General features: G+C 37.8%; 1 protein-coding gene across 7 annotated transcripts in view; it reads left to right on the forward strand.

Annotated features, from left to right (window-relative positions):
- GOLGA4 (golgin A4) overlaps positions 1–23,564 on the forward strand; it is a 131,826-nt gene that overhangs the window by 4,895 nt on the left and 103,367 nt on the right. For all 7 annotated transcript variants that reach the window (XM_034991944.1, XM_034991946.1, XM_034991952.1 and 4 more), the window contains exon 2: positions 13,687–13,776. In XM_034991944.1, coding sequence (XP_034847835.1) covers positions 13,687–13,776 — 90 coding nt within the window. The remainder of the gene's footprint in view (positions 1–13,686; positions 13,777–23,564) is intronic.

The raw sequence follows: 23,564 nt of genomic DNA on the forward strand, positions 1-23,564 counted from the left end.
GGTGGTCGCTGTGGGCCTTTTTGCCTTGATCAAGTTTCTGTTGCTGAAGGCTGTTGTCTAAAAGCAGTCTTACAGAATGAATTGGATAAAATAAACATTAAAAAATAATATAGAATACCTTGTAATTGGGATATATGTAATACATAAATAAAAATGTATTTTTAAATTTTATTTATTTAAGTAATCGCTACACCCAGTGTGAGGCTCTAACTCATGACCCTGAGATCAAGAGTTGCATGCGCCTCTGACTGAGCCAGCCAGGCACCCCAGCATAAATAAAAATATTTTTAAACATTTTTCAGCCTTTTTCAAATATTACTAAAACTTAAAAGTACAGACACAAATGGACAAATACTGTATGATTCCACTTATCTGTGGTACCTAGATTAGTCAAATTCATAGAGACAAAAAGTAGAATGGTGGTTGCTAGGCGCTGGAGAGAGGAGGAAGTGGGGGGTTATTGCTTAATGGGTAGAGTTTCGGTTTGGAAAGATGAAAAAGTTTTGGAGATGGATGATGATGATGGTTGCACAACAATGTGAATAATTTAATACTACTGAACTAGAGACGTAAAACTGGTTAAAATGGTAACTTTTATGTTATATATATTTCACCACAATAAAAGAATTAAAGACAGCAGAAAGTGGGACTCCAAAATAATAGTTTATGTAATAGAAATTTTAAAAAAATGCACAGATAGCAGGGAAAAGAGTCCCTTTCTGAAGGAACATAGCCTTATTGTAAATCCATGTTTACTAAATAATTACCCTCCATCTTGAAATTGGGGAAACCATAATTCCCAGGGAGAACATTAATATATAATAATCTGTATTTTGACCAATAGCACATAGTGGCTGTTGGTAATTTGTTAGATAGAATGTGCATTAAGTTCTCATGTTTTAAGTGATAAAATAATCCTAGTTTATGGGATTAAAAAAATGTGCTATGAAACTTGAATAGAGTACTGGTCATACAAAGTTCTTTCATCTCCTTCTTAGTTTGATAGAGCTAGAGGAAAAGTTCTAAGAGAAGTTTTGTCTTTCTAGCTTTTGGGGTGAATTAACCCAATTTGTTAAATTGTGAGGTTCAAAGATTCCAGGACATGGATGTAATTTTACACACCTCTACTTTACATCCCATGGAAACTGTAGGAAAATTCAAAGGGTATCCTGCAGGGTCCAGACAAGAGAGCAAGGCTGGAAACTGATGTAGAATTCAGTTAATGTGTTAATAATGAAGGTCAGGGCTCTAAAAGTATAGGATTTTAACCAACAGAGGTTGGTTCCTTCACCTTCTAAATCACAAGATATTAGTAAGACATTCTCATTTATTTATGGAATTCTAGGTGGGAAATATTCCTTCAGACTGTTGAGCGTCTTTCTCCTCATCTTCCAGCGTCATGTGTTGCAGATGAGAAGTCTAATTCCAAACCTGTTCTTTCTTCATTGGTAGTTAACCTGATGTTTGAATCTTCTCTTCTTCCCTTGATTTTAGGAAATTCCCAATTTTCTTCTTTTAATTCTTTGTTGTTGTTTTTTGCCCCCCCCTAAAAATCTTATTAATCTTTCAGGACAAGTACTTTGTGTATTCTAACTTTCTTTTTATATATTCCTTTTTTCCTGTTTGTTCTATTGTTTTGAGAGATTTCTTCAAATTTTATTACTAGAATAAATGTATTTAAATTATTAAATTTATTTTAGTAATCATATATTTAATTTCTACAAATAATAACAGTAGTAAACATTTATTGAGTATTATTAATCAGGTACTTTTCTTGGTTGTATTGCATGATTTCTAAATTGAAACATGAAATAATATATGACTTGTATTATCCCCATTTTACAGATAAGAAATTGAGGCTGAGGGAGGTAAAGTAACTTGTCTCTGGTACACAGTTAATCAGTGGTAAAGCTGAGATGAACTTAGGTAGTGTGGCTCAGAAGCCCATTTTTTTTAACCACTGGGCTTATACTTGTTGCTTTGTTTTACTTTTTAGTAGCAGCTTATGTTTGTTTAAAGAAACTAGAGCTTATCAAAACTCTGGGAGGATAAGCATTATATGGTATATATATATATATATATATGCACAGACACATATTTAAGTTCTGTTTCTTGATTTATCTGATTTTTTGGGGGTCACTTATTCTTACTGGTCATCTTGTTTTTTTGTTGTTTTTTGTTTGTTAAGAACAATGTCTTGTGATTGTTGGTTGTTCACTTATATTTATGAAGTCCTGGTGGGTGATTTATTTTGCTAACTGACATGGGTTTTCTCTGCTCTTATGTGCCTCTCCCCTGTGTGGAGAGTGGTTAGGGAAGGGAACAGTCAGAGGATTCCTCTCTGACAGCCCAAACAAGGAGGGTCTACCTACTTTGAAAGGTGACCGTATAATTTATCATGCAAACATCTTGAGAATGAAAGGGGACACTACTTCTAATAATGATCTTGGAACATAAACTGGCATAAACTGGGTAAGACTGGTTGTGGTGGGCAATCTAAAGTGTATTGTTACCCTGCTACTTTGTGGTACCAGCCCCCACTTTTGAAGATCTAACTCCTACAAGGTAGGTTGCTTATTACATTTTGCAGTTATTTTTGTCTGGAAATATGTTTGGTTAGGAGGAGGCTGACCTCCAGTACCTTTTTGTCATACAAACCCTTAATCCCTGAGAACAATAATGAGAACAGTATCTCCCATTCTAGTTCTCTAAACCTGTGATTTCCCCCCCCATTGGAAGAATTTGCTGCTGCTGCTTCTTCAACCTCCTGTGCAGATTTGGAGTTACAGCTACCTTTGTCCTGATTTCTCCACCAATTTGAATCCTTTTGCCTTCGATTCTTCAGAAAATGTCATTATCTTTTCTTTTCAAAAGTTTTATTTATCCATTTGACAGAGGGAGAAAGAGCACAAGCAGGGGGAGCGGCAGAAAGGGAGAAGCAGGCTCCCCGCTGAGCAGTTAGACTGACATGGGACTCCATCCCAGGACCCTGGGATCATGACCTGAGCTGAAGGCAGATGCCTAACTGACTGAGCCACCCAGGCGCCCCGTCATTATCTTTTCACTGTTGATGTTCTCTGTCTTATTCTTGAGTTTTAACTAATCTATGTTTTTGTACTTTTTTTTTTTTTTTTAACTTTCATTTCAATGGGTTTTTAGGAGGGAGAGGAGGCAAACAATAGTATTCAGTCTACATTCTTGTACTGGAAACCTAATCATCGTGATGTATTTAAACATAAGTTCAGGGGCACCTGTGTGGCTCAGTCGGTTAAGCATCTGCCTTCGGCTCAGGTCATGATCCTGGGGTCCTGGGATCGAGTCCCTCGTTGGGCTCTCTGCTCAGCAGGGAGCCTGCTTCTCCCTCTCCCTCTGCTGCTCCCCCTGCTTGTGCTCTCTCACTCTTGCTCTCTGTCAAATGAATAAATAAGTAAAATCTTTTAAAAAAACAACATAAATTCATCTTCTGAAATATTTGACTTTTATTTATTTTTTTTTTAAAGATTTTATTTATTTATTTATTTGATAGAGAGAGAGAGCATAAGCAGGAGGAGTGGCAGGCAAAGGGAGAAAGAGAAGCAGGCTCCCCACTGAGTAGGGAGCCCGACGCGGGGCTCGATCCTAGCACCCTGGGATCATGACCTGAGCTAAAAGCAGATGCTTAACCGACTGAGTCACCCAGGCGCCCCTAAAATATTTGACTTTTAAATTATAAATTTTCAACAAGTGTATATTCCTTAGATTGTAAAGATATTATCTGATTTTTCTATCTTATTTATTTTGTAGAATCACTTTGTTGAGTTAGCATATACCATGTGATCGGCCTTGAAATACGCTGTTAACAATAGCTAGTGTCTGAAGTGTTGAGAATATCAGTGCACTTATTATTATCAACCATCTTTTAATCTGTATGCCATGTTTTAAATTTTATTGTGTATCTTGTATTGAACATACTAAATACTTATGATTTTGATTAAAATTTTAAATAAAATTTTGCTTTTATTTTTATCAAGGTAATATGTTACATGGTTTTAAAAGGTGAAGTACTACTGAAAGTATATTATGCAAAAAACCATTGTCTGCTCCAACCCTCCAGTTCTGTTCTCCATGTTCTCAACATTTTGTTTGCCCAGATATTTAAATTCATATTTCTTTTTTTTAAGATTTTATTTATTTGACAGAGAGAGACACAGCGAGAGAGGGAACACAAGCGGGGGCAGTGGGAAAGGGAGAAACAGACTCCCCGCTGAGCAGGGAGACCTGTGCAGGACTGGATCCCAGGACTCTGGGATCATGACCTGAGCCAAAGGCAGACACTTAATGACTGAGCCATCCAGGCATCGCTTAACTTCATATTTCTAATAATAAGCTTTTGTTGCTTTGCTCTTTGTTGAGTTGTACATTATAAACCATATTTACTGATTTCCTGCGAAGGTAGATGATTTTGGGAGCATTGCTCCATTGTTTTCTGTTTACAGTGTTGCTGTTGAGAAGTCCATTGTCATTCTGCTGCTTTTTTCTTTCTAGAGATTTTAGGATCTTCCCTTTACATCTTGTTGTCTGAAATTTCATGGTAAATATGCCCTGTATGGATTTCTTTATGCATTGTGCTGGACACTCAGTGGGCATTGTATGGTGCCACTCCTGTGCTTACATTCTTCGAAACTTTTACATATTGTTTCTTTGATAATTCCCTCCCCTTTATTTTTTCTCTTCTCTTGAGCTGCAATTTGGTAGCTTTTGTGCCTTCAGGATAGGTTCTCTTTTTTTCTTTTTTTACCATTTATGTTCTGTTTTGGGTTTTTTGTTGTTGTTGTGTTTTGGGTTTTGTTTTGCTCTACTTTTTTTTTTTTTAAATATCAATTCAATCTTTTATTTATTTATTTTTAAATTTTTTTATTCTTATATTATCCCCATACATTACATCATTAGTTTTAGATGTAGTGTTCCATGATTCATTGTTTGTGCATAACACCCAGTGCTCCATGCAGAATGTGCCCTCCTCAATACCCATCACCAGGCTAACCTATCCTCCCACACCCCTCCCCTCTAGAACCCTCAGTTTGTTTTGCAGAGTCCATCGTCTCTCATGGTTCGTCTACCCCTCCGATTTCCCCCCCTTCATTCTTCCCCTCCTGCTACCTTCTTCTTCTTCTTTTTTTTTTTTCTTAACATATATTGCATTGTTTCAGAGGTACAGATCTGAGATTCAACAGTCTTGCACAATTCACAGCGCTTACCAGAGCACATACCCTCCCCAGTGTCTATCACCCAGCCACCCCGTCCCTCCCACCCCACCCCCCACTCCAGCAACCCTCAGTTTGTTTCCTGAGATTAAGAATTCCTCATATCAGTGAGGTCATATGATACATGTCTTTCTCTGTTTGACTTATTTCGCTCAACATAATACCCTCCAGTTCCATCCATGTCGTTGCAAATGGCAAGATCTCATTCCTTTTGATGGCTGCATAATATTCCATCGTATATATATATATATACCACATCTTCTTTATCCATTCATCTGTCAATGGACATCTTGGCTCTTTCCACAGTTTGGCTATTGTGGACATTGCTGCTATAAACATCGGGGGTGCACGTACCCTTTCAGATCCCTACTTTTGTATCTTTGGGGTAAATACCCAGTAGTGCAATTGCTGGATCATATGGTAGCTCTATTTTCAACTTTTTGAGGAACCTCCATACTGTTTTCCAGAGTGGCTGCACCAGCTTGCATTCCCACCAACAGTGTAGGAGGGTTCCCCTCTCCGCATCCCCGCCAATATCTGTCGTTTCCTGACTTGTTAATTTTAGCCATTCTGACTGGTGTGAGGTGGTATCTCATTGAGGTTTTGATTTGGATTTCCCTGATGCCGAGCGATATTGAGCACTTTTTCATGTGTCTGTTGGCCATTTGGATGTCTTCTTTGGAAAAATGTCTGTTCATGTCTTCTGCCCGTTTCTTGATTGGATTCTTTGTTCTTTGGGTGTTGAGTTTGATGAGTTCTTTATAGATTTTGGATACTAGCCCTTTATCTGATATGTCATTTGCAAATATCTTCTCCCATTCTGTCGGTTGTCTTTTGGTTTTGTTGACTGTTTCCTTTGCTTTGCAAAAGCTTTTTATCTTGATGAAGTCCCAATAGTTCATTTTTGCCCTTGCTTCCCTTGCCTTTGGTGATGTTTCTAGGAAGAAGTTGCTTCGGCTGAGGTCAAAGAGGTTGCTGTCTGTGTTCTCCTTTAGGATTTTGATGGACTCCTGTCTCACATTGAGGTCTTTCAACCATTTGGAGTCTATTTTTGTGTGTGGTGTAAGGAAATGGTCCAGTTTCATTCTTCTGCATGTGGCTGTCCAATTTCCCCAACACCATTTGTTGAAGAGACTGTCTTTGTTCCATTGGCCATTCTTTCCTGCTTTGTCGAAGATGAGTTGACCATAGAGTTGAGGGTCCATTTCTGGGCTCTCTATTCTGTTCCATTGATCTATGTGTCTGTTTTTTGTGCCAGTACCATACTGTCTTGATGATGACAGCTTTGTAATAGAGCTGGGAGTCCAGAATTGTGATGCCGCCAGCTTTGCTTTTCTTTTTCAACATTCCTCTGGCTATGCGGGGTCTTTTCTGGTTCCATACAAATTTTAGGATTATTTGTTGCATTTCTTTGAAAAAAGTGGATGGTATTTTGATGGGGATGTTTTGCTCTACTTTTGAGAGATTTCTTCAACTTATTTAACTCTTCAATTGAATTTTTAATTTTGGCTATTTTATTTTAAAATTTCTAAGGGCTGTTTCTTACTGTCTTTTCCTTTTTCATAGCATTGTTCTTGTTATACAGATATAATATCTTTTATCTCTCAAAATAATGGTGATTTTTTTGAAGTTTTCTTTTAATCTTTATTGGTTTTTTTTTTTTCTAGTTTTTGTGTTTTTGGTTGTTTTTGGCTCACTTTTTTACTCTGGAAACTTTATTGCATGCTCTGGGCTTCCCATTCATATTTAAGGGTGAGGCACTAAAAATCTGGTGCTACTTGGAAGTAGCATGTGACAGAGACACTGGGGTTCTCTACTGCGTTATTATTGGGGGAAATACCTTCATGCTGGTAACCATAAGTCTGGAGGTCATTTGGTTTCTCCAGAGAAGCACAGTGTGCTTTGGAGAAAGGGTGAGAGGGTTATAAGCCAAGCTGCCAACCTTCTGGAAGCAGGGCTGATTGTGCAGATATCACTTAATCCCACTAAGGTTAGTCATATACTTTGCCCTTCACTCCTATCTTACTGTGCTTGGTTTCGCCCAGTTTGGAGCCTTATTGGCTCTCAAAAATAAACCTCTGGTTCTTCAGAGGCTCTGAAAGGTTGGACAGGGACCTGGGGATCTTTCAACCATTCTTCCTGTTTTTGGTCTTGTCTCTTCACTTTTGCATCTTGTGTTATATTTTTGTTTTAAGTCCTAAGTCTTTTCATGGTTCTGGGGAGAAAATAGGCTTGCTTCTCATCATTATTCTCTTTGTAGCTCCTTGGGGTTGTAGTGTTCTCAATTGTGTTAAATCCTTTACTGTTCTTCCATTCATACCAATCTTCTGAACATTGATTGAAATTTCTTCCTTTCTTTTTTTTTTAAAGATTTTATTTATTGAGAGAGAGGAGAGGGAGAGAGTGTGAGCAGTGGGGGCGGGCAGAGGGAAAGGGAGAGGGACAAGCAGACTCCCTGCTGAGCAGGGAGCCCGATGTGGGGCTCCATTTCAGGACCCTGAGATCATGACCTGAGCTGACACTTAACCAACTGAGCCACCCAGGCTCCCCTGGTTGAAATTTCTTAGCTCTTTGGGAGGCAGAGAAAATAGGAGCATATACTCCATCTGCCATGTTTAACTGGAAGTTTCCTTAAATTACTTCTGGGTGAGTGGATTTCACTATATTAAAGGGCTGGTTTTGAGGTAAGCATTTATAACATGAACAGCAATATTTCATTTCCAGTACTACTATTTTAGATGTCAGGATGCAGAAGGTGATTTACGAAGGACATGGTGAAAATCTCTAATAATCTCTAATAATTTTGGTAATTAGAATATAAAAGTTTATGTGAAGAATTAACTCCAAGTTACTTTGGCCACCTCTATAGAGATGGGATATTAAATAGATTGGAGAGAGACTCTTAGCAGGGCTGTGATGAGAAGGATTCTGTGGTTGTGTCCTTGCCATGATTGATTGTCCACGGGTGTGGGAGGGAGAAATGAAGCCAGATTTTGTTACGCATGTGTAAGAATAATATCTCATCTCTTTGGGGCATAACTTGAGAACCAGGAAGTAAGTCAAAAGGCATCCCAGATTTTAATGTCACCAACTTCACATTCCACAGCTAATCTTAAGTTATTAATCAGGAAACTTAAAAAACCCTCATTTAGAGCTTCCTTATGCTTATTTTGTCTATAATTCCAGTAAATGTAGTTATCCAGTTTCTAAACTAGTAGCAGGCTAAAATGGGTAGAGAAGACTTACTATAAGTAGCATATTTATAAGAGTGATAACTGACCTAGAAAATGGTAAAGAAAAAAGAAAATGTTAAATTATGTTGTTTCCTTTTTTTTTTTTTTAAGATTTTATTTATTTATTTAAGAGAGAGTGAGCGCAAGCAGGGGGAGTGGCAGAGAGGGAGAAGCAGGCTCCCTGCTGAGTGGGGCTCAATCCTAGGACCCTGAGATCATGACCTGAGCCAAAGCAAATGCTTAAGCGACTGAGCCACCCAGGTGCCCCTCCTTTTATCTTTAAAAACTAGAATTAGTTAATTGATTTCAGAAAGTTATAGATTTAAAATGGTTACAACTCATTATATCTCCATTTTGAATCTATAATTTTAGATAGATATCTGCATCTCTACCAATGTCTATATTTATATCTATATTTTTCTAAATCTATCTAATAATTCAGCTATCTTGAGTAGTTCTTTCCATGAAAACTCCCAGATAGTAGAGCCCCTAATGAGTAAACTTTGGTTAACATAGTTTTGACTTTAATATAGAACTTTTCAGTAATATGAATATCCAAAATTTGTGTTTTTGTTATCTTTAGATTGTGTTTTTCAGCCTAGGATTAATGTTTTTTAATTTTTATTTTTTAAGATAACTAAAATATAGTAGATATATCTGATGTAGTCTAGATTTAAGAGTTAGTGGCTGTGTTTATGTACACTGTTCTTACAAGGACATGGTATGGTGAAAGCATTTAAGAGGGTTGTGGAATCTTTCAGTGGTTTGAGATCAGCTTTTTTTTTTTTTTTTTTAAGTAAACTACACCATGCGTGGGGCTTGAACTCAAGGGGATCAAGCCAGCCAGGCACCCCCTAGCTTTTTTTTTTTTTTTTTTGTAGTGAAAGAATAAACTGGGTCAGGAAATATGACACCTTCTGTCATAAAGATTAAGGTTCTGTAAAACTTCTGTCTTAGAGGTGTCTGTATGTAAAATGGGTGCTTTGTTTTGTCTGTTTACATCATGGGTCCCAGTGGAAAAAAAAATCTGAGAAACAGTGATCTAAAGAATACCAGGGAAGGGCGCCTGGGTGGCTCAGTTGGTTAAGCGACTGCCTTCCGCTCAGGTCATGGTCCTGGAGTCCTGGGATCGAGTCCCGCATCAGGCTCCTGGCTCAGCGGGGGGCCTGCTTCTCCCTCTGACCCTCTCCCTTCTCATGCTGTTTCTCTCTCTCTCTCTCAAATGAATAAATAAATAAAATCTTTAAAAAATACCAGGGAAGTGAATGAGGGAATTGGAAGACTTGTGTCCTAACCCATAACACAGATCTTGTATGCAACCTGAGCAAGCGACATAAGCATTCTGACCTTTTTTTTTTTTTAAGATTTTATTTATTTATTTGAGAGAGAGAATGAGAGACAGAGAGCACGAGAGGGAAGAGGGTCAGACGGAGAAGCAGACCCCCTGCTGAGCAGGGAGCCTGATGCGGGACTCGATCCCGGGACTCCAGGATCATGACCTGAGCTGAAGGCAGTCGCTTAACCAACTGAGCCACCCAGGCGCCCCATTCTGACCTTCTTATTTTCTCATCAGAGATGAGAAATTGGGGATGATAATATCTGTCCTGCTTGTCTTTCAGATTGGTTGTGAGGATCAAAACAGATACAGTATTTAAAAACATTTATTGGGGCACCTAGCTGACTCAGTTGGTAGAGTATGCAACTCTTGATCTCAGGGTTGTGAGTTCAAGCCCCGCATTGGGTGTGGAGCCACTCAATCAATCAATCAGTTAGTCAAATATATTTGTAATTTTAGAGCACTTATTTGTTGAACAGGGCCTCCTAAGTTGCTTTGTTGGGTGTTGCATTAGCCTTGAAGGGTAGCTGTAGTCTCTGTACCATGGGGTTGAGAGACAAGTACTCCTAGTATGGTGGTAGTGTGTACAGGGTGCTGTGGCTGCACACAGGAAAGCATTTCTGGAGAGAGTCAGGGTGACATCTGAACAGAGTCTTGATGGGTAATGAAAAATCATGGTATAGGGACAAGCCACTCAAGGCTTATTATTCCCAAAATTGATTGTATACATTTTCTAATGTTGCATAACAAATTACTACAATCTTAGCGTCTAATAACCCAATTGTTACTTCATTGTCTGTAGGTCAGAAGTCTGGCATGGGCAACTGGCTTCTCTGCTCAGAGTTACACAAGGTGTCATCCAGACTATGTTCTTTTTTGTTTTTTTAAAGATGTATTTATTTGAGAGAGAGAGGGCATGAGTGGAGAGGGGGGTGGGGCAGAGGGAGAGGGAGAAGCAGACTTCCCAAAGAGCAGGGAGCCCGATACGGGGCTCAATCCCAGTACCCTGAGATCATGACCTGAGCGGAAGGCAGACACCAAACCGACTCAGCCACCCAAGTGCCCCCAGACTATGTTCTTATCTGGACCTTAGGGTTTTCTTCTGTGCTCATGTGGCTGTAGTAGAATTTAGTCCCCTGTGGTTATAGGACTAAGGTCCTTACTTCTTCCTGGCTGTTGAAGAGGGCCATTCAGCTCCTGAGGCCACCTGCAGTTCCTTGTCACTTGGCCCTGATAGGCATTTTGTTTTCTTTCAGGACAGCAGGGGTGCATTTCTCTGCCTTCTGCCTCTGCCTTTGCACTCTAGACTCTTATTTGAAGGGCTTTTGTGATTAGGCTAGACCCATCCAGGTAATCTTTTGATTGACTCAAAGACTACTGATTAGAAACCTTAAATATGCCTGTAGAAATCCCTTTTATCTATGTAATGTGAGATAGTCAAGGGAGTGAGCTCATATTCACAGGGTGAGGGTCATTTGGGGTCATCTTAGAACTCTACCTACCACAGTGATTAAAATGGTTTTCCCTATACTAAAATAGAGGCCAATGGTTAGTTAATAATCCATTGGTGGGCAATAAAGATATTAATTGTGACAAATAGCTTAGAAACCTGTGCAGATTTCTCATGGCTATGAGAATTAATGAGACCAAATTTAGTTTGGAGGAATCTAAATCCCTTTATATTTTGAAGTGAGGATAGCCCATTAAAGATCCAGGACCTTCCAATAAATGGTCAAGTACAATTAGTTTTTTATGCATGTTTTATATTTTACAATCATATGTCACATATGTGATCCTTACTCTTGCAACTCCGGGGGAAGACCTACCGGCCATCAGGCCAAGCCTGCCAGGTGGTACTACTTTTCTGAATACAGTGTTTTATGACCTACCTATTGCACACTCCCAACATTTGATTTTGCTAGTTAATCCAGAGCTGATGAGGTTCTCAGTTACTGATTAGGCTCACATGAAGCCAAAGTATAAAGATCGTAAATATTTACATTGGGGGTATACTTTTTGAGTGATTGGATGGTCACTGTCTGAAAGTAGCCCTTTCCTGGTATCTGGAAAGCTGAATCAATAATTCCTCTGCACAACTGCATAAAGCTTTTGTCTCCATTGCTCACCAGATGATGAACTTTAAATTTGTGTGTCTATTTTCTCACATCCCTCACTTATGACTCAGAGTCTCATGGGTGTATATTCATTGGTGGAGCTCAGGTCACCTGCTCTAGATGAGAGGGAGACTGAGTAAGTTTTCTGAGTTCTAGCTTACAGAGTTATAAGAGCTGTTTAGAAAAAAAGAAAAGGTTATTAAATTTTTGTCATTATTTTGTTGATATTTTCCCCCCTCCCAATTAAACTGTTCCTTTTGATTTCTGGTTTTGACAGAAAGATCTCTTTCCTATTCAGTGATTATAGAAATAAACTCTCATATCTTCTTTTATATTTCAATTTTTAAAAATCATGAGTTAAGTAGGTAATAGGGATTAAGGAGTACACTTGTGGTGAGTACCAGGTGTTGTATACCTGAAACTAATATTACACTGTATGTTCACTAACTGGAATTTAAATGAAAACTTAAAAAATTAAATCTTTAATATAGCTTAAGTATGAAGTAAGCATCTGATTGGTGTCTCTCCCCCCATATGGATGGCATTTGTATTGGGACATCTATCTTAATTTGAAATGTTGCAGTTACTGTAAAGTAAATATGTATATGTGTGTATGTATGTATGTATGTGTATGTGTGTACACTATTCCTAATGACCTCTCTGTTCCAGCCTACCCACAGCAGTATGTGCCCACTTGACAGATCAGGGTTCCATCGGTTCATTCATTCACTCGTTTATTTAACAAATATTTATTAAATGCCTTTTATTGATGTAGTACTTTGCAGACTACAAAAGGGTAAGACATCAGGGCTTATTTCTATGTGTAGATGAGTTCAGATCTGTTTTGTTATGGATGAGGGAGGGTCTTAAAGTTTTGGCTTTATACTTTTAGGACTTTTTTGGTTCACCTTAGAGTAGTAGATTTCAACCTTCTAGTTTAAATTTTGGGCCCTTTCTCCTGAGGATTTTTGTACTGAAAATGATAGGAGTCAGGCTCTCCTTTACAGAACTAAATGGATTGGCATCTTAGGATCTAGCTGTGGTGTGCAAGGTAGACTTAAAGCAAGGCCCTTGACTAGAGAGATGTTTACTTGTGCATTACATAGTATTGAATATTAGAGCTGGAAGGCACTTTATTTTTTAATTTTTTTAAAGATTTTATTTATTCATTTGAGAGAGACAGAGACAGAGAGAGCACAAGCCAGGGGAGAGGCAGAGGGAGAAGCAGACTCCCCGCTGAGCTGGGAGCTCAACCCCAGGACCTGGAAATCATGACCTGAGCTGAAGGCAGATGCTTAATTATCTGAGCCACCCACGTGTCCCTGGAAGGCACTTTAAAGATTGAATTGACAACCTTATTTTTTTCATGAACTTTTAATTTTGGAATAATTTTGATTTTAGGGAAGTTGCCAAAATCGTACAGAGAGTTTTCGTATACTCCTCGGCTGGTTTCACTTTCCCCTAATGTTATCATCTTATGTTAACAGCACAGCCTTATTTTATATATGAGGACACATAGCCCTCAAAAAGTTAGTTTAGCTAAGGTTACAGTTCTGGTTGGTGGTAGAGTCAGACCAAGGACCCAGTAGGCAGCCTAGGTCTTCTAGTTGATGTTTTAAGTATTGTTTTCTTTTTCATGTGTTTGTTTTTTCCTTCCTTTCATGGGGTTCTTTGGGCATGAACTTAGAGAAAGACTACACAATACATAGTCCACTAGTCAATGTAGTCTTTGTAATTTATGCAATAATTTTTTAATCTAGGCTCCCTCCAATTCTTCGACACCAACAAGAACCAGGAACAGGACATTTTCATTTACAGAGCAACTTGATGAAGGTACACCCAATAGAGAGGTAAGTTTGGAATTTCTTCTTTAATAAACCTCTTAGAAGAAGCTTATTAATCTAAAATGCAGGCTACTGTTGATAACAAAATGGAAAATTATTTTGACAGGTCAATTTTTAATTGTTAGGTATTTTTATTAATAACAACATTATTGTTTCTTTGTAAATAGTAGTTATGCTTTTGTAAAATATGTTTTCTTTGAGAATCTTAATTTGAGAGGACAATATACTCTGCCTTTAATAGTTGAGGTTTATAATAATTTGATAATAATTTGTTTAACATAGCATCAAATAGAAAAAAGTTCTGTATTTTCAAGCTATTGATTGGAATCTGTGAACTTAACTCATTTTGTGTGACTTCAGCTAGCCCCATAGCTCAGATTAGATTATTTTCAACTTTTTGTTGTGGTGAACTGCCACACAGGTTCAGAAGAGAGTAAAACAGAAATGCACAAATCAATGAATTATTATGAAGGAAACCACTGAGGTTCCAAAAGGAACCCTGCCAGCATTATAGCGCTGCCTTCTTCCCCCCAAAAAGATTACTATCATCCTGACCTCTTGGTATTTGTTTCTTTCCTTTTCTTTATAGTACCACGTAAGTATGCTTTCTGTTGTGAACATTATAAACATTTGGGTTGTTTACAGTTTGGGGTTATTATAAATTATGCTGCTGTGAACATCATTGTACATTTCTTTTGGTACACATGTACCTGCGTTTCTTTTGCTTTGTACCTAGGAGTGGAACACTGAATCAAAAGGTATACAGAGTTTTAACACTTTAGAAGATAATGCCCACTGTTTTTCAGAATAGTTGTAGAACTTTACCTTTCTACCAGAAGTTTCTGAAAGTTGCTGGTGCTCTTCATTCTTGCTAGTCTCTTTAATTTCAGCCATTCTCATGGGTGTGTAGTGTTCTCTTATTTCTCTGATGACAAATAAGATTGTGCACTTTTCATCTCTGTGTTGGCCATTTGATATCTTTTTTTGTGAAGTGCTTGTTTATGTATCTTGCTCATTTTTCTCTTGGCTTGTCTTTTATTGATTTGTAGTTCTTTTTTATGTAGTGTGGATAGGAGTTTTTTTTATTAAGGTATAATTGACATATAACATTAATTTCATGTGTACTATATAGTGATTTGATATTTGAATACACTGAAATGATCACCACAATAAGTCTAGTTACCATCCATCACCATACATAGTTACACTTTTTTTTTTTCTTGTAATGAGTTTTTTTTCTGTGTCTTGATGTTTCTTCTTCTTCTTCTTCTTTTTTTGTTTCAAGTTTTTATTTAAATTCCAGTTAACATATACAGATAGGAGTTTTTTATTGGCTATATGCCTAGCAGATAATCTTCTTCTGGCCTGTGGCTTGCCCTTTTATTCTCTTAATGGTATCCTTAGATGAACTGAAATTCTTAGTTTTAATGTATTACAATTTATTAATATTTTATTTTCTGGCTAGTGTTTTTGTTTCTTATTACAGAATTCTTTTCTTACCCTGAGAGTATTTTCCTGTTTTACTTTTCAAAAATCATTTTTTTAAGAAGTATAGTGTACAACATAGTGATCTGACAAGTCTGTAAGTTACGTTGTGCTCACCAAAAGTGTGGCTGCCATCTGTCACCATACAATGCTATTACAATATCTTTGACTCTATTCTCTATGCTGTACTTTTTATTCCTGTGACTTAATCATTCCATAATGGGATGCCTGTACCTCTTGCTCTCCTTCACCCATTTTGCCCATCCTCCCATATCCTGTTTCACTTTTCACATTTGGATCTACATTCCATTTGGAAATGATTTTTTTCAGCATGGTGTGAGGTAGGGATCAAGTCTGTGTGTCTCCCTCCCACCCCCCAACCCGCCCATATGGCTATCCAGTTGTCCCATTCTTTCCACATTGCTCTACTGTGCTACCTTTTTTCAGAAATTAAGTGTCTATATTTGAGTAGATTTGTTTCTGAGCTCTCTATTCTGTTCCCTTGTTTGCTTTGTCTGTCTTTGATCTGATACCACACTGTCTTAGTAACAGTAGTTTTATATTAAATCTTGTCTTCTGTAGAGCAGGTCTTTGCTGTCTTGGTCAGTTTGGGCTGCTTTAACAAAATTCCATACGCTAGTAGATTAAACAGACATTTGTTTCTCACAGTTCCAGAGGCTGGGCAGTCCAGGATCAAGGTGCCAGCAGATTGGCTGTCTGGCCAGGGCTCTCTTAACTGATTTGCAGGTAGCTATCTTCTCATTATGTCTTAGCATGGCCCTTCTTGGTACATACACCTAGGAAGAAAGGGATGGGTGGGAGTAGGGGAAAGGCAGTTCTCCTGTCTCTTTCTCTTTTTATAAGGATACTATTCCCATCATGAAGGCCCCATCCTCTTGACCTTCTCTAATTAATTACCTCCCAAAGGCTCTGCCTCCAAATAACATCACATTGAGGGCTAGGGCTTCAATATGTGAATTTGGGGAGACACATTTAGTCCATAGCACTCCTACCTTGTTCTTCTTGAGTGTCTTAGTTATTCTTATTCCTTTCCATATAAATTTTAGAATTAGATTTTTTTTTTTTTAAAGATTTTATTTATTTATTTGACAGAGAGAGACACAGCGAGAGAGGGAACACAAGCAGGGGGAGTGGGAGAGGGAGAAGCAGGCTTCCCGTGGAGCAGGGAGCCCGATGGGGCTCGATGTGGGGCTCAATCCCAGGACCCTGGGATCATGACCTGAGCCGAAGGCAGACGCTTAACAACTGAGCCACCCAGGCGCCCCTAGAATTAGACTTTCAAGTCTCAGAAAAACAAACTCACAACGAAATGAAACACAGACAATGACAACAACAAAACAAACCTGTGGAGATTTTGATTGGGATTGTATTGATTCTATAGATTAGTTTGGAGAGAGTCTCAGTATTATAAATCAAATTTTATCACCTTTTCAGTATTATAAGCAGTACTGTACTGAGCATTGTACATAAACATTTATAATGCCATTCTTCTTCAAGATAGAATCCTAGGAATGGGATTGCTGGGTTATAGGATGGATTTCAAATTTAAAAATTTGAGAGGTATTTCCAAGTTGTTTTGATGAAAGTTACTTTATTTTTTAATTTTTTCTAAGGTTACTTTAACACAAAAAAATTTTTAAACTTTTTATAGTAGATGTTGATAGCAAAATAAACACTTCATAGTATAGTTTTTGCATTCAAAGTTAATGGCATATTCTATGTCCTTGGCATGTCCTTGGCATTCTATGCCCTTGGCATAGACTATGTCCTTGGTGCATAGATTTAAATGATCTGACAAAGTTGTTTAAAGTATGAAGTATGTGCATGCTTTCTTGGGGATCTTATTTTCTTGTATATCACTTGCAGTATTACATCTCTTTGTGATTTCAGATTTAATGCTGTTGAACTTAGTTTATACATGTAACCAATTTGAATGAAAGCTGCAGTACTGAGTAGAACCATTTTGGCAATCAGTGTTGATAGCATCATTACTATATTCAGTATATTGGTTGGTTTTATAGTATATTGGTTTACACACAATACAGTTGAAACCCTGAAAATAACTTGTTGATTGCTACTATTGCTTTTTAATTTTTTTTAATTTTTTATATATTTTTAAAGCTTTTTTGTGTAAGCAGTCTCTACACCCAACATGGGGCTCAAACTCATGATCCTCAGTCACATGTTCTTCTGACTGAGCCAAACAGGCACCCCTACTATTAACTTTTTAAAAAATATTTATTTTATCTAAGATGCTTTAAAACATTTTAATTGAATATATCTTTACAAAATAATCCTTTTTGAAAGGGATGATTTGAATATCCTTTTACAATAGGCTAAGTGAGCTAAAGGTTATTTTTTATTCCTTCCCAAATTCCCAAATTTCAATCCTAAAGATCCTGTACTTCATAGGTTTAACTAAAGAAGTGGTTTCTGAATGAAAGAGCAGCATCATCCCTTCATCTCCTTGCTTTTAAAGTGTTTCCTAACAACTCTAAAAGCTATTTTTGACCAATGTAATGGTCAGTTCAGTTTATTTTACAAAATTAAAGGACTTTCTAATTTCATAATTAAGTTATTGATTAAATGGGCATTACGTAAGAATTACCTTTTTATTCATCCTCCCACTCTGTGGGTTTTTGATTTTGTTAAATCTCTGAGATAGAAGATCCCGACTTTCTGTTTTTAAATGTTATAATGTTCCTTTTTAGTAAAATGTGGAAGTTTAACTCAAAATATAAATATTTGTCCACCTTTTCAGTAAATACAGTAGTCTCTGTTATCCAGAATGCTCCAAACGTAGATAGTTTCATTTAGATAATTTCCTGGTAATTAAAGTTTTTATATACCTCCTAATATGTCTGTTTTACTGTGTTAGTAAATACTATATGTAAATCTAAATAAGTCTGTTTTTGGTTGCAGGCTTCCTTATTATAAGGATATAAAAAATCATCTATATGATTCAGACATTGAAGGCAAAGGAGAACAGACTGAGATTGTGCTGACCCTAAGGTCTACAGGGCTCTGGCACTCTCTCATCCTGTGCACATGCACGTTGACCATCCGCTTTCTTCCGGTGATCCTGGGCATAGCCTTGTTATCTTCAGCATAGAGCTTCCTTCCCCTTTTGTTGCTTGAGATGAATCTTTTTTGCCTCTCTAGAGCTGGATGCTTTAGAGTAGTAGAGAATGTAGGATCATGTGAAAGGCTGACTAGGCAGATGAGGCTACTATAGCCTCCTGCGCTCTGTTCCACTCTGATGATGTTTTTTTAATTGAGATTAAATTCCTATAACATAACATCTACAATTTCAAAGTGGCATTTCATATATTCACAGTGTTGTACATTCATCGCATCTCTCTAATTCCATGACATTTTCATTATTCCAAAAAGAAACCCCATACTCATTAAGCAGTTACTCCCCCATGCTCCCTCTCCACCAGCCCCAGGTGACCGCTAATCTGCTTACTGTCATTATGGATCCATTTATTCTGGATATTTTGTATAAATGGAACCATACAATTTGTAACCTTTTGTGTCTGGCTCTTTTAGCATGATGTTTTGAAGGTTTATCTATGTTGTAGCATGTTTCATACTTCATTCCTTTTTGTGGCTGAATCTAATGATTTTTCTAAGAGCATGAAGATCTGTTTATGTAATTTGTTTGGAGTAAGACCTGGTGTGGACTATTGAGAAGAGGATAGTTTTTGGAGTCATCTGGATCAGCCTGGATTTACATCCAGGCTTTGTCACTTGCTAGCTGAAGGACCTTTGAAAGTTAACTTTCCAGTAACTCAGATTTTCTCTTTGTAAAATGGAAATAATAATTCTTGTTTTGTGGGGGTTTACCAGCATGTAAATCTTCTAGCATGGTGCTTTGCACATAGTAGGTGCTCATTAAGTTTTAAGTAGTTTCTGGGGGCAGCCATGGAAGATGGGAAGGTCTGCTCAGCTTACTTTGCTTAGGTCCCTACCTGAAGGGAGGGAAGCAGATGGACCATTATGTAGACTAAGGTCCTAGGGATGTTATCGCTGTCTCTTTACTTGCTGAACTTTTGAAGGAAGGATTGATATCTTTACTTACCCTGCTCTCTAATTTGCTGTCTTTTGGACACACTTCCTCATAGTTTAGGCTTGTCCATTCTTATCCTTATCCTAGGGACTCGTCTAGCCAACATTTTCATATTGTTTTATTTTTTTGAAGATTTTATTTATTTATTTGACAGAGAGAGAGAGACAGCGAGAGAGGGAACACAGCAGGGGGAGTGGGAGAGGGAGAAGCAGGCTTCCCGCAGAGCAGGGAGTCCAGTGTGGGGCTTGATCCCAGGATCTTGGAATCATAACCTGAGCTGAAGGCAGACACTTAACGACTAAGCCACCCAGGCACCCCTTCATATTGTTTTAAAATTAAATTCCAGAAATCAGTTTATTTTCTTAGAATCCTTTTTTGTTTGTTTGGTTTTTTGCTAAAAAAATGATGCATAGAAATAAATAGCTCTGGTTAATTGATTGATGGATTCCATTCTGTTTAGTAGATGTGTGTTCATAAATACCATATGCTTTTTTGCTTCCCTACGTGCAGAGAGACAGCCTGGAATGGTGGAGGGATCACAGGATATCATCCCTTACTGCCTGTGTGACTTTGGACAAAACTGCTTTTAACTTCTTAGAGCCTCAGCTTTCGCATCTTTAGGATTGTGTTATAATGAATATCTCTTCTCATAGGGTTCTTGTGAGGAGCAAGTGAATTTAGAAGTATGAAAATACTCATGATTTTTGAATCACATACAAAAGATTATTATGATACAGAAACGAAAAGGCTTTTTCTGTACCTGTCAGCTCTTGGATAGCACAGACATTAAATTTTTAATTGTGACATTACAAGGGAAGAAATAATGAAGTGTCAGGCTGCTTTGGATTGGAATGCTTTCCCAAACGTTGAGAAAGATGTCACTTTTTCTTCTTCTTCCTCCCCCTCCCCCCACCTTTTTAAATTTTGTTTTCAAACAATCTTTATACCCAACGTGGGGCTTGAACTCATAACCCTGAGATCAAGATTTGCATGCTCCACAGACTGAGCCAGCCAGGCGCCCCTCTTTTTTATTCTTCTTGGTCTGAGACATCTTTCAGAAATAAAATACCGCTTCTCTAGTTGTCTTTGCCATTCCAAGTCAGTTTGTACTATTCTATGACACTCTCAGCTTTTGATAATTCTTAAGCACATTTTATAAATTTATTCTATTTCAGGGCTACAGGCATTGTTCTTTAGGAGTTACTGAGAAGTATCTTGAAAGTAATGGGTGAGAAACATTTCTTCTTAAGTTTGGAATGAATTTTGCCCCTAAATAGATTGACTTTCAAAGCTGGTATGCTTTTACTTTGTTAGACATTAGACTGGAAGCTACCCGTCCCTACCACCTGTCAGTTAATGCAAGTATTTTACCCCTGTCAAGTTGCCTTAGTATCTATTCAGTTCTCATAGTTTCTTCTTTTTTTCTTTTCTTTTTTTTTTTTTTAAAGATTTTATTTATTATTTGACAGAGAGAGAGCACAAGTAGGCAGAGAGGCAGGCAGAGGGAGAGGGAGAAGCAGGCTCTCCACTGAGCAGGGAGCCTGATGTGGGGCTCGATCCCAGGACCCTGGGATCATGACCTGAGCCGAAGGCAGACGCTTAATGACTGAGCCATCCAGGCGCCCCTCTCATAGTTTTTTCTTTTGGTCTAATGATAGGATATGAGTTATATTAATAGGCTTCCTAATATTAAGCCAATTGTTCATTCCTTAAATCAACTCAACTGATCAGATTGCATTATTAATATTCTGCTGTACTCACTTTGATAGTTACTTTATATACATGTCTCCCAACTCTATTTGTAAGGAGAGTGGCTTGTACTTTTTGTGTTGTCTTTTTCAGTTTTTATTAGTTGGGAAGCTTTTTATCTTCTTCCCCTCTCTTTTTTCCCTCTCCCCCTCCATTTATTTAGATCTTCTTTAATTTTTTTCAAAAAAAGAAGTATGCTTTTCAGAATATAAGGTCTGTACTACTTTTGTTAAATTTATTTTCAAGTATTTTATTCTTCTGGATGTTACTGTAAACGGAATTATTTTCTTAATTTCATTTTTGGTTTTCTCATTGTCACTGTAGAAATAAAATTGATTTTTGTCAATTGATCTTATATCCTGCAACCTTGCAGAACTCATTTATTAGGTTCTAACAGTTATTTAGTAGATTACTTAGTATTTTCTATGTACAAGATCCTGTTATCTGCACACAGAGGTAGTTTTATATCTTTAATCTGGTTGCCTTTTATAACATTTTCTTCCTAGTTGCTCTGGCTAGGACCTTTAGTACAGTGTTGAACAGAAGTGGTGAAAGCAGACATACCTATCTCATTCCTGATCTTAGGGGGAAGGTATTCAGTCTTTTTGTCTTTAAGTATGATGTTATCTGTTGGAGTTAGTAAATTGCCTTTTATTATGCTGAGAAAGTTCCCTTTCTTTCCTAATTTGTTGAGCATTCTTAGAAGCAGTGTTTAATTTTATCAAATGCTTTCTTTGTGTTTATTGAAATGGGCATGTGGTTTTGTCCTTTATTCTGTTGATATGGTGTATTGTATTAATTGGTTTTTGGATGTTAAACTAACCTTGCATTCCTGGGATAAATCCCACTTGTTCATGGTGTACATCTTATATTGTTGGGTTTGATTTGCTAGTATTTTATTGTGGATTTTTGTGTCTATATTCATGAGGTGTTGGTCTGTGGTTTTCTTTTTTGTGATGTCTGGTTTTGGTATCAGGATAATATTAGCCTTATAAAATGAGTTGGGAAGTATTCCCTCTGCTTATATTTTTTGGGAAGAGCTTGTGAAGATTAGTAGTAATTATTCAGATGTTTGGTATAATTTGCCAGTGAAGCCATCTGATCCTGGGCTTTTCTTTGTGGGAAGTGTTGTTTGTTTGTTTGTTTGTTTGTTTTTTTAAGATTTATTTATTTACTTGAGAGAGTGCACATGAGTGAGCATGAGCTGGGGGAGGGGCAGAGGGAGAGGAGAGAGAAAGAATCCTCAAGCAGACTCCCCGCTTGTTGAGTATGCTGAGCATTTTCAGAATTAGAATGGCGAGCTGATCTTTCTTTCTTTCTTTAAGATTTTGTTTATTTTATTTGAGAGAGAGAGAGAGCATGAGTGAGAGAGAGAGACAGCAGGAACAGGGGGGAGAGGGAGAGGCAAAAGCAGACTCCCCCCTGAACAGGGAGACCAGTGTGGGGCTGATCCCAGGACCCAGAGATCATGACCTGATCTGAAGGCAGACGCTTAACCGACTGAGCCACCCAGGCGCCCTGCTAGCTGATCTTTGAAGACTTATTTTTCTTAAACAGGTGCCCTAGGACTTAGTAGAAATTCCTTGAATCCGGGGCGCCTGGGTGGCTCAGTCGTTAGGCGTCTGCCTTCGGCTCAGGTCATGATCCCAGGGTCCTGGAATCGAGCCCCGCATCGGGCTCCCTGCTCGGCGGGAGACCTGCTTCTCCCTCTCCCACTCCCCCTGCTTGGGTTCCCTCTCTCGCTGTGTCTTTCTCTGTCAAATAAATAAAAAAATCTTAAAAAAAAAAAGAAATTCCTTGAATCCATATTGCTGCTTCCTGGTTTCCTAGCCCGATATAACTTTCTTCCCATTTTTATATACCATTGGTCTTTTCAGTAGTGAGTAGGGCAAGGGAATGTTAACAGCTTGTGCTGATTTGCTACTTTTTTGTTTAGAGACTTTATATATAGTAGATATATTTATATAGACAAAATGGTCTTGAATTTATTCAAAATGATTTACCAAGGGCGCCTGGGTGGCTCAGTCGTTAAGCGTCTACCTTCAGCTCAGGTCATGATCCCAGGGTCCTGGGATCGAGTCCCACATCGGGCTCCCTGCTCAGCGGGAAGCCTGCTTCTCCCTCTCCCACTCCCCCTGCTTGTGTTCCCTCTCTCGCTGTCTCTTTCTCTCTGTTGAAAAATAAATAAAATCTTAAAAAAAAAAATGCAAAAAAAAAAAAAGATTTACCCATGGTCTGTACTGAATGAATATTTTCTCTGCTGCTGCTGCTGTCGACATGCTGTAAACAATTTTATTCTTGAATCTTTGATAGAGTATATTATGACAAACACTCCTTAAAATGTACATTGTTGGAAATAAAAGCAGAATGAGTTTAATGTCCCCTACTAGTAAGTAAGTGTTGTAGCTGACATCTGTATATAACAGTATGTAGGAAGATAGAAACAAAACTTATACACACTTGCTAA

The sequence above is a fragment of the Mirounga leonina genome, unplaced genomic scaffold (genome assembly GCF_011800145.1).
Source record: "Mirounga leonina isolate KUSES-001 unplaced genomic scaffold, KU_Mleo_1.0 Mir_115, whole genome shotgun sequence".
In the NCBI taxonomy this organism is placed as follows: domain Eukaryota; kingdom Metazoa; phylum Chordata; class Mammalia; order Carnivora; family Phocidae; genus Mirounga; species Mirounga leonina.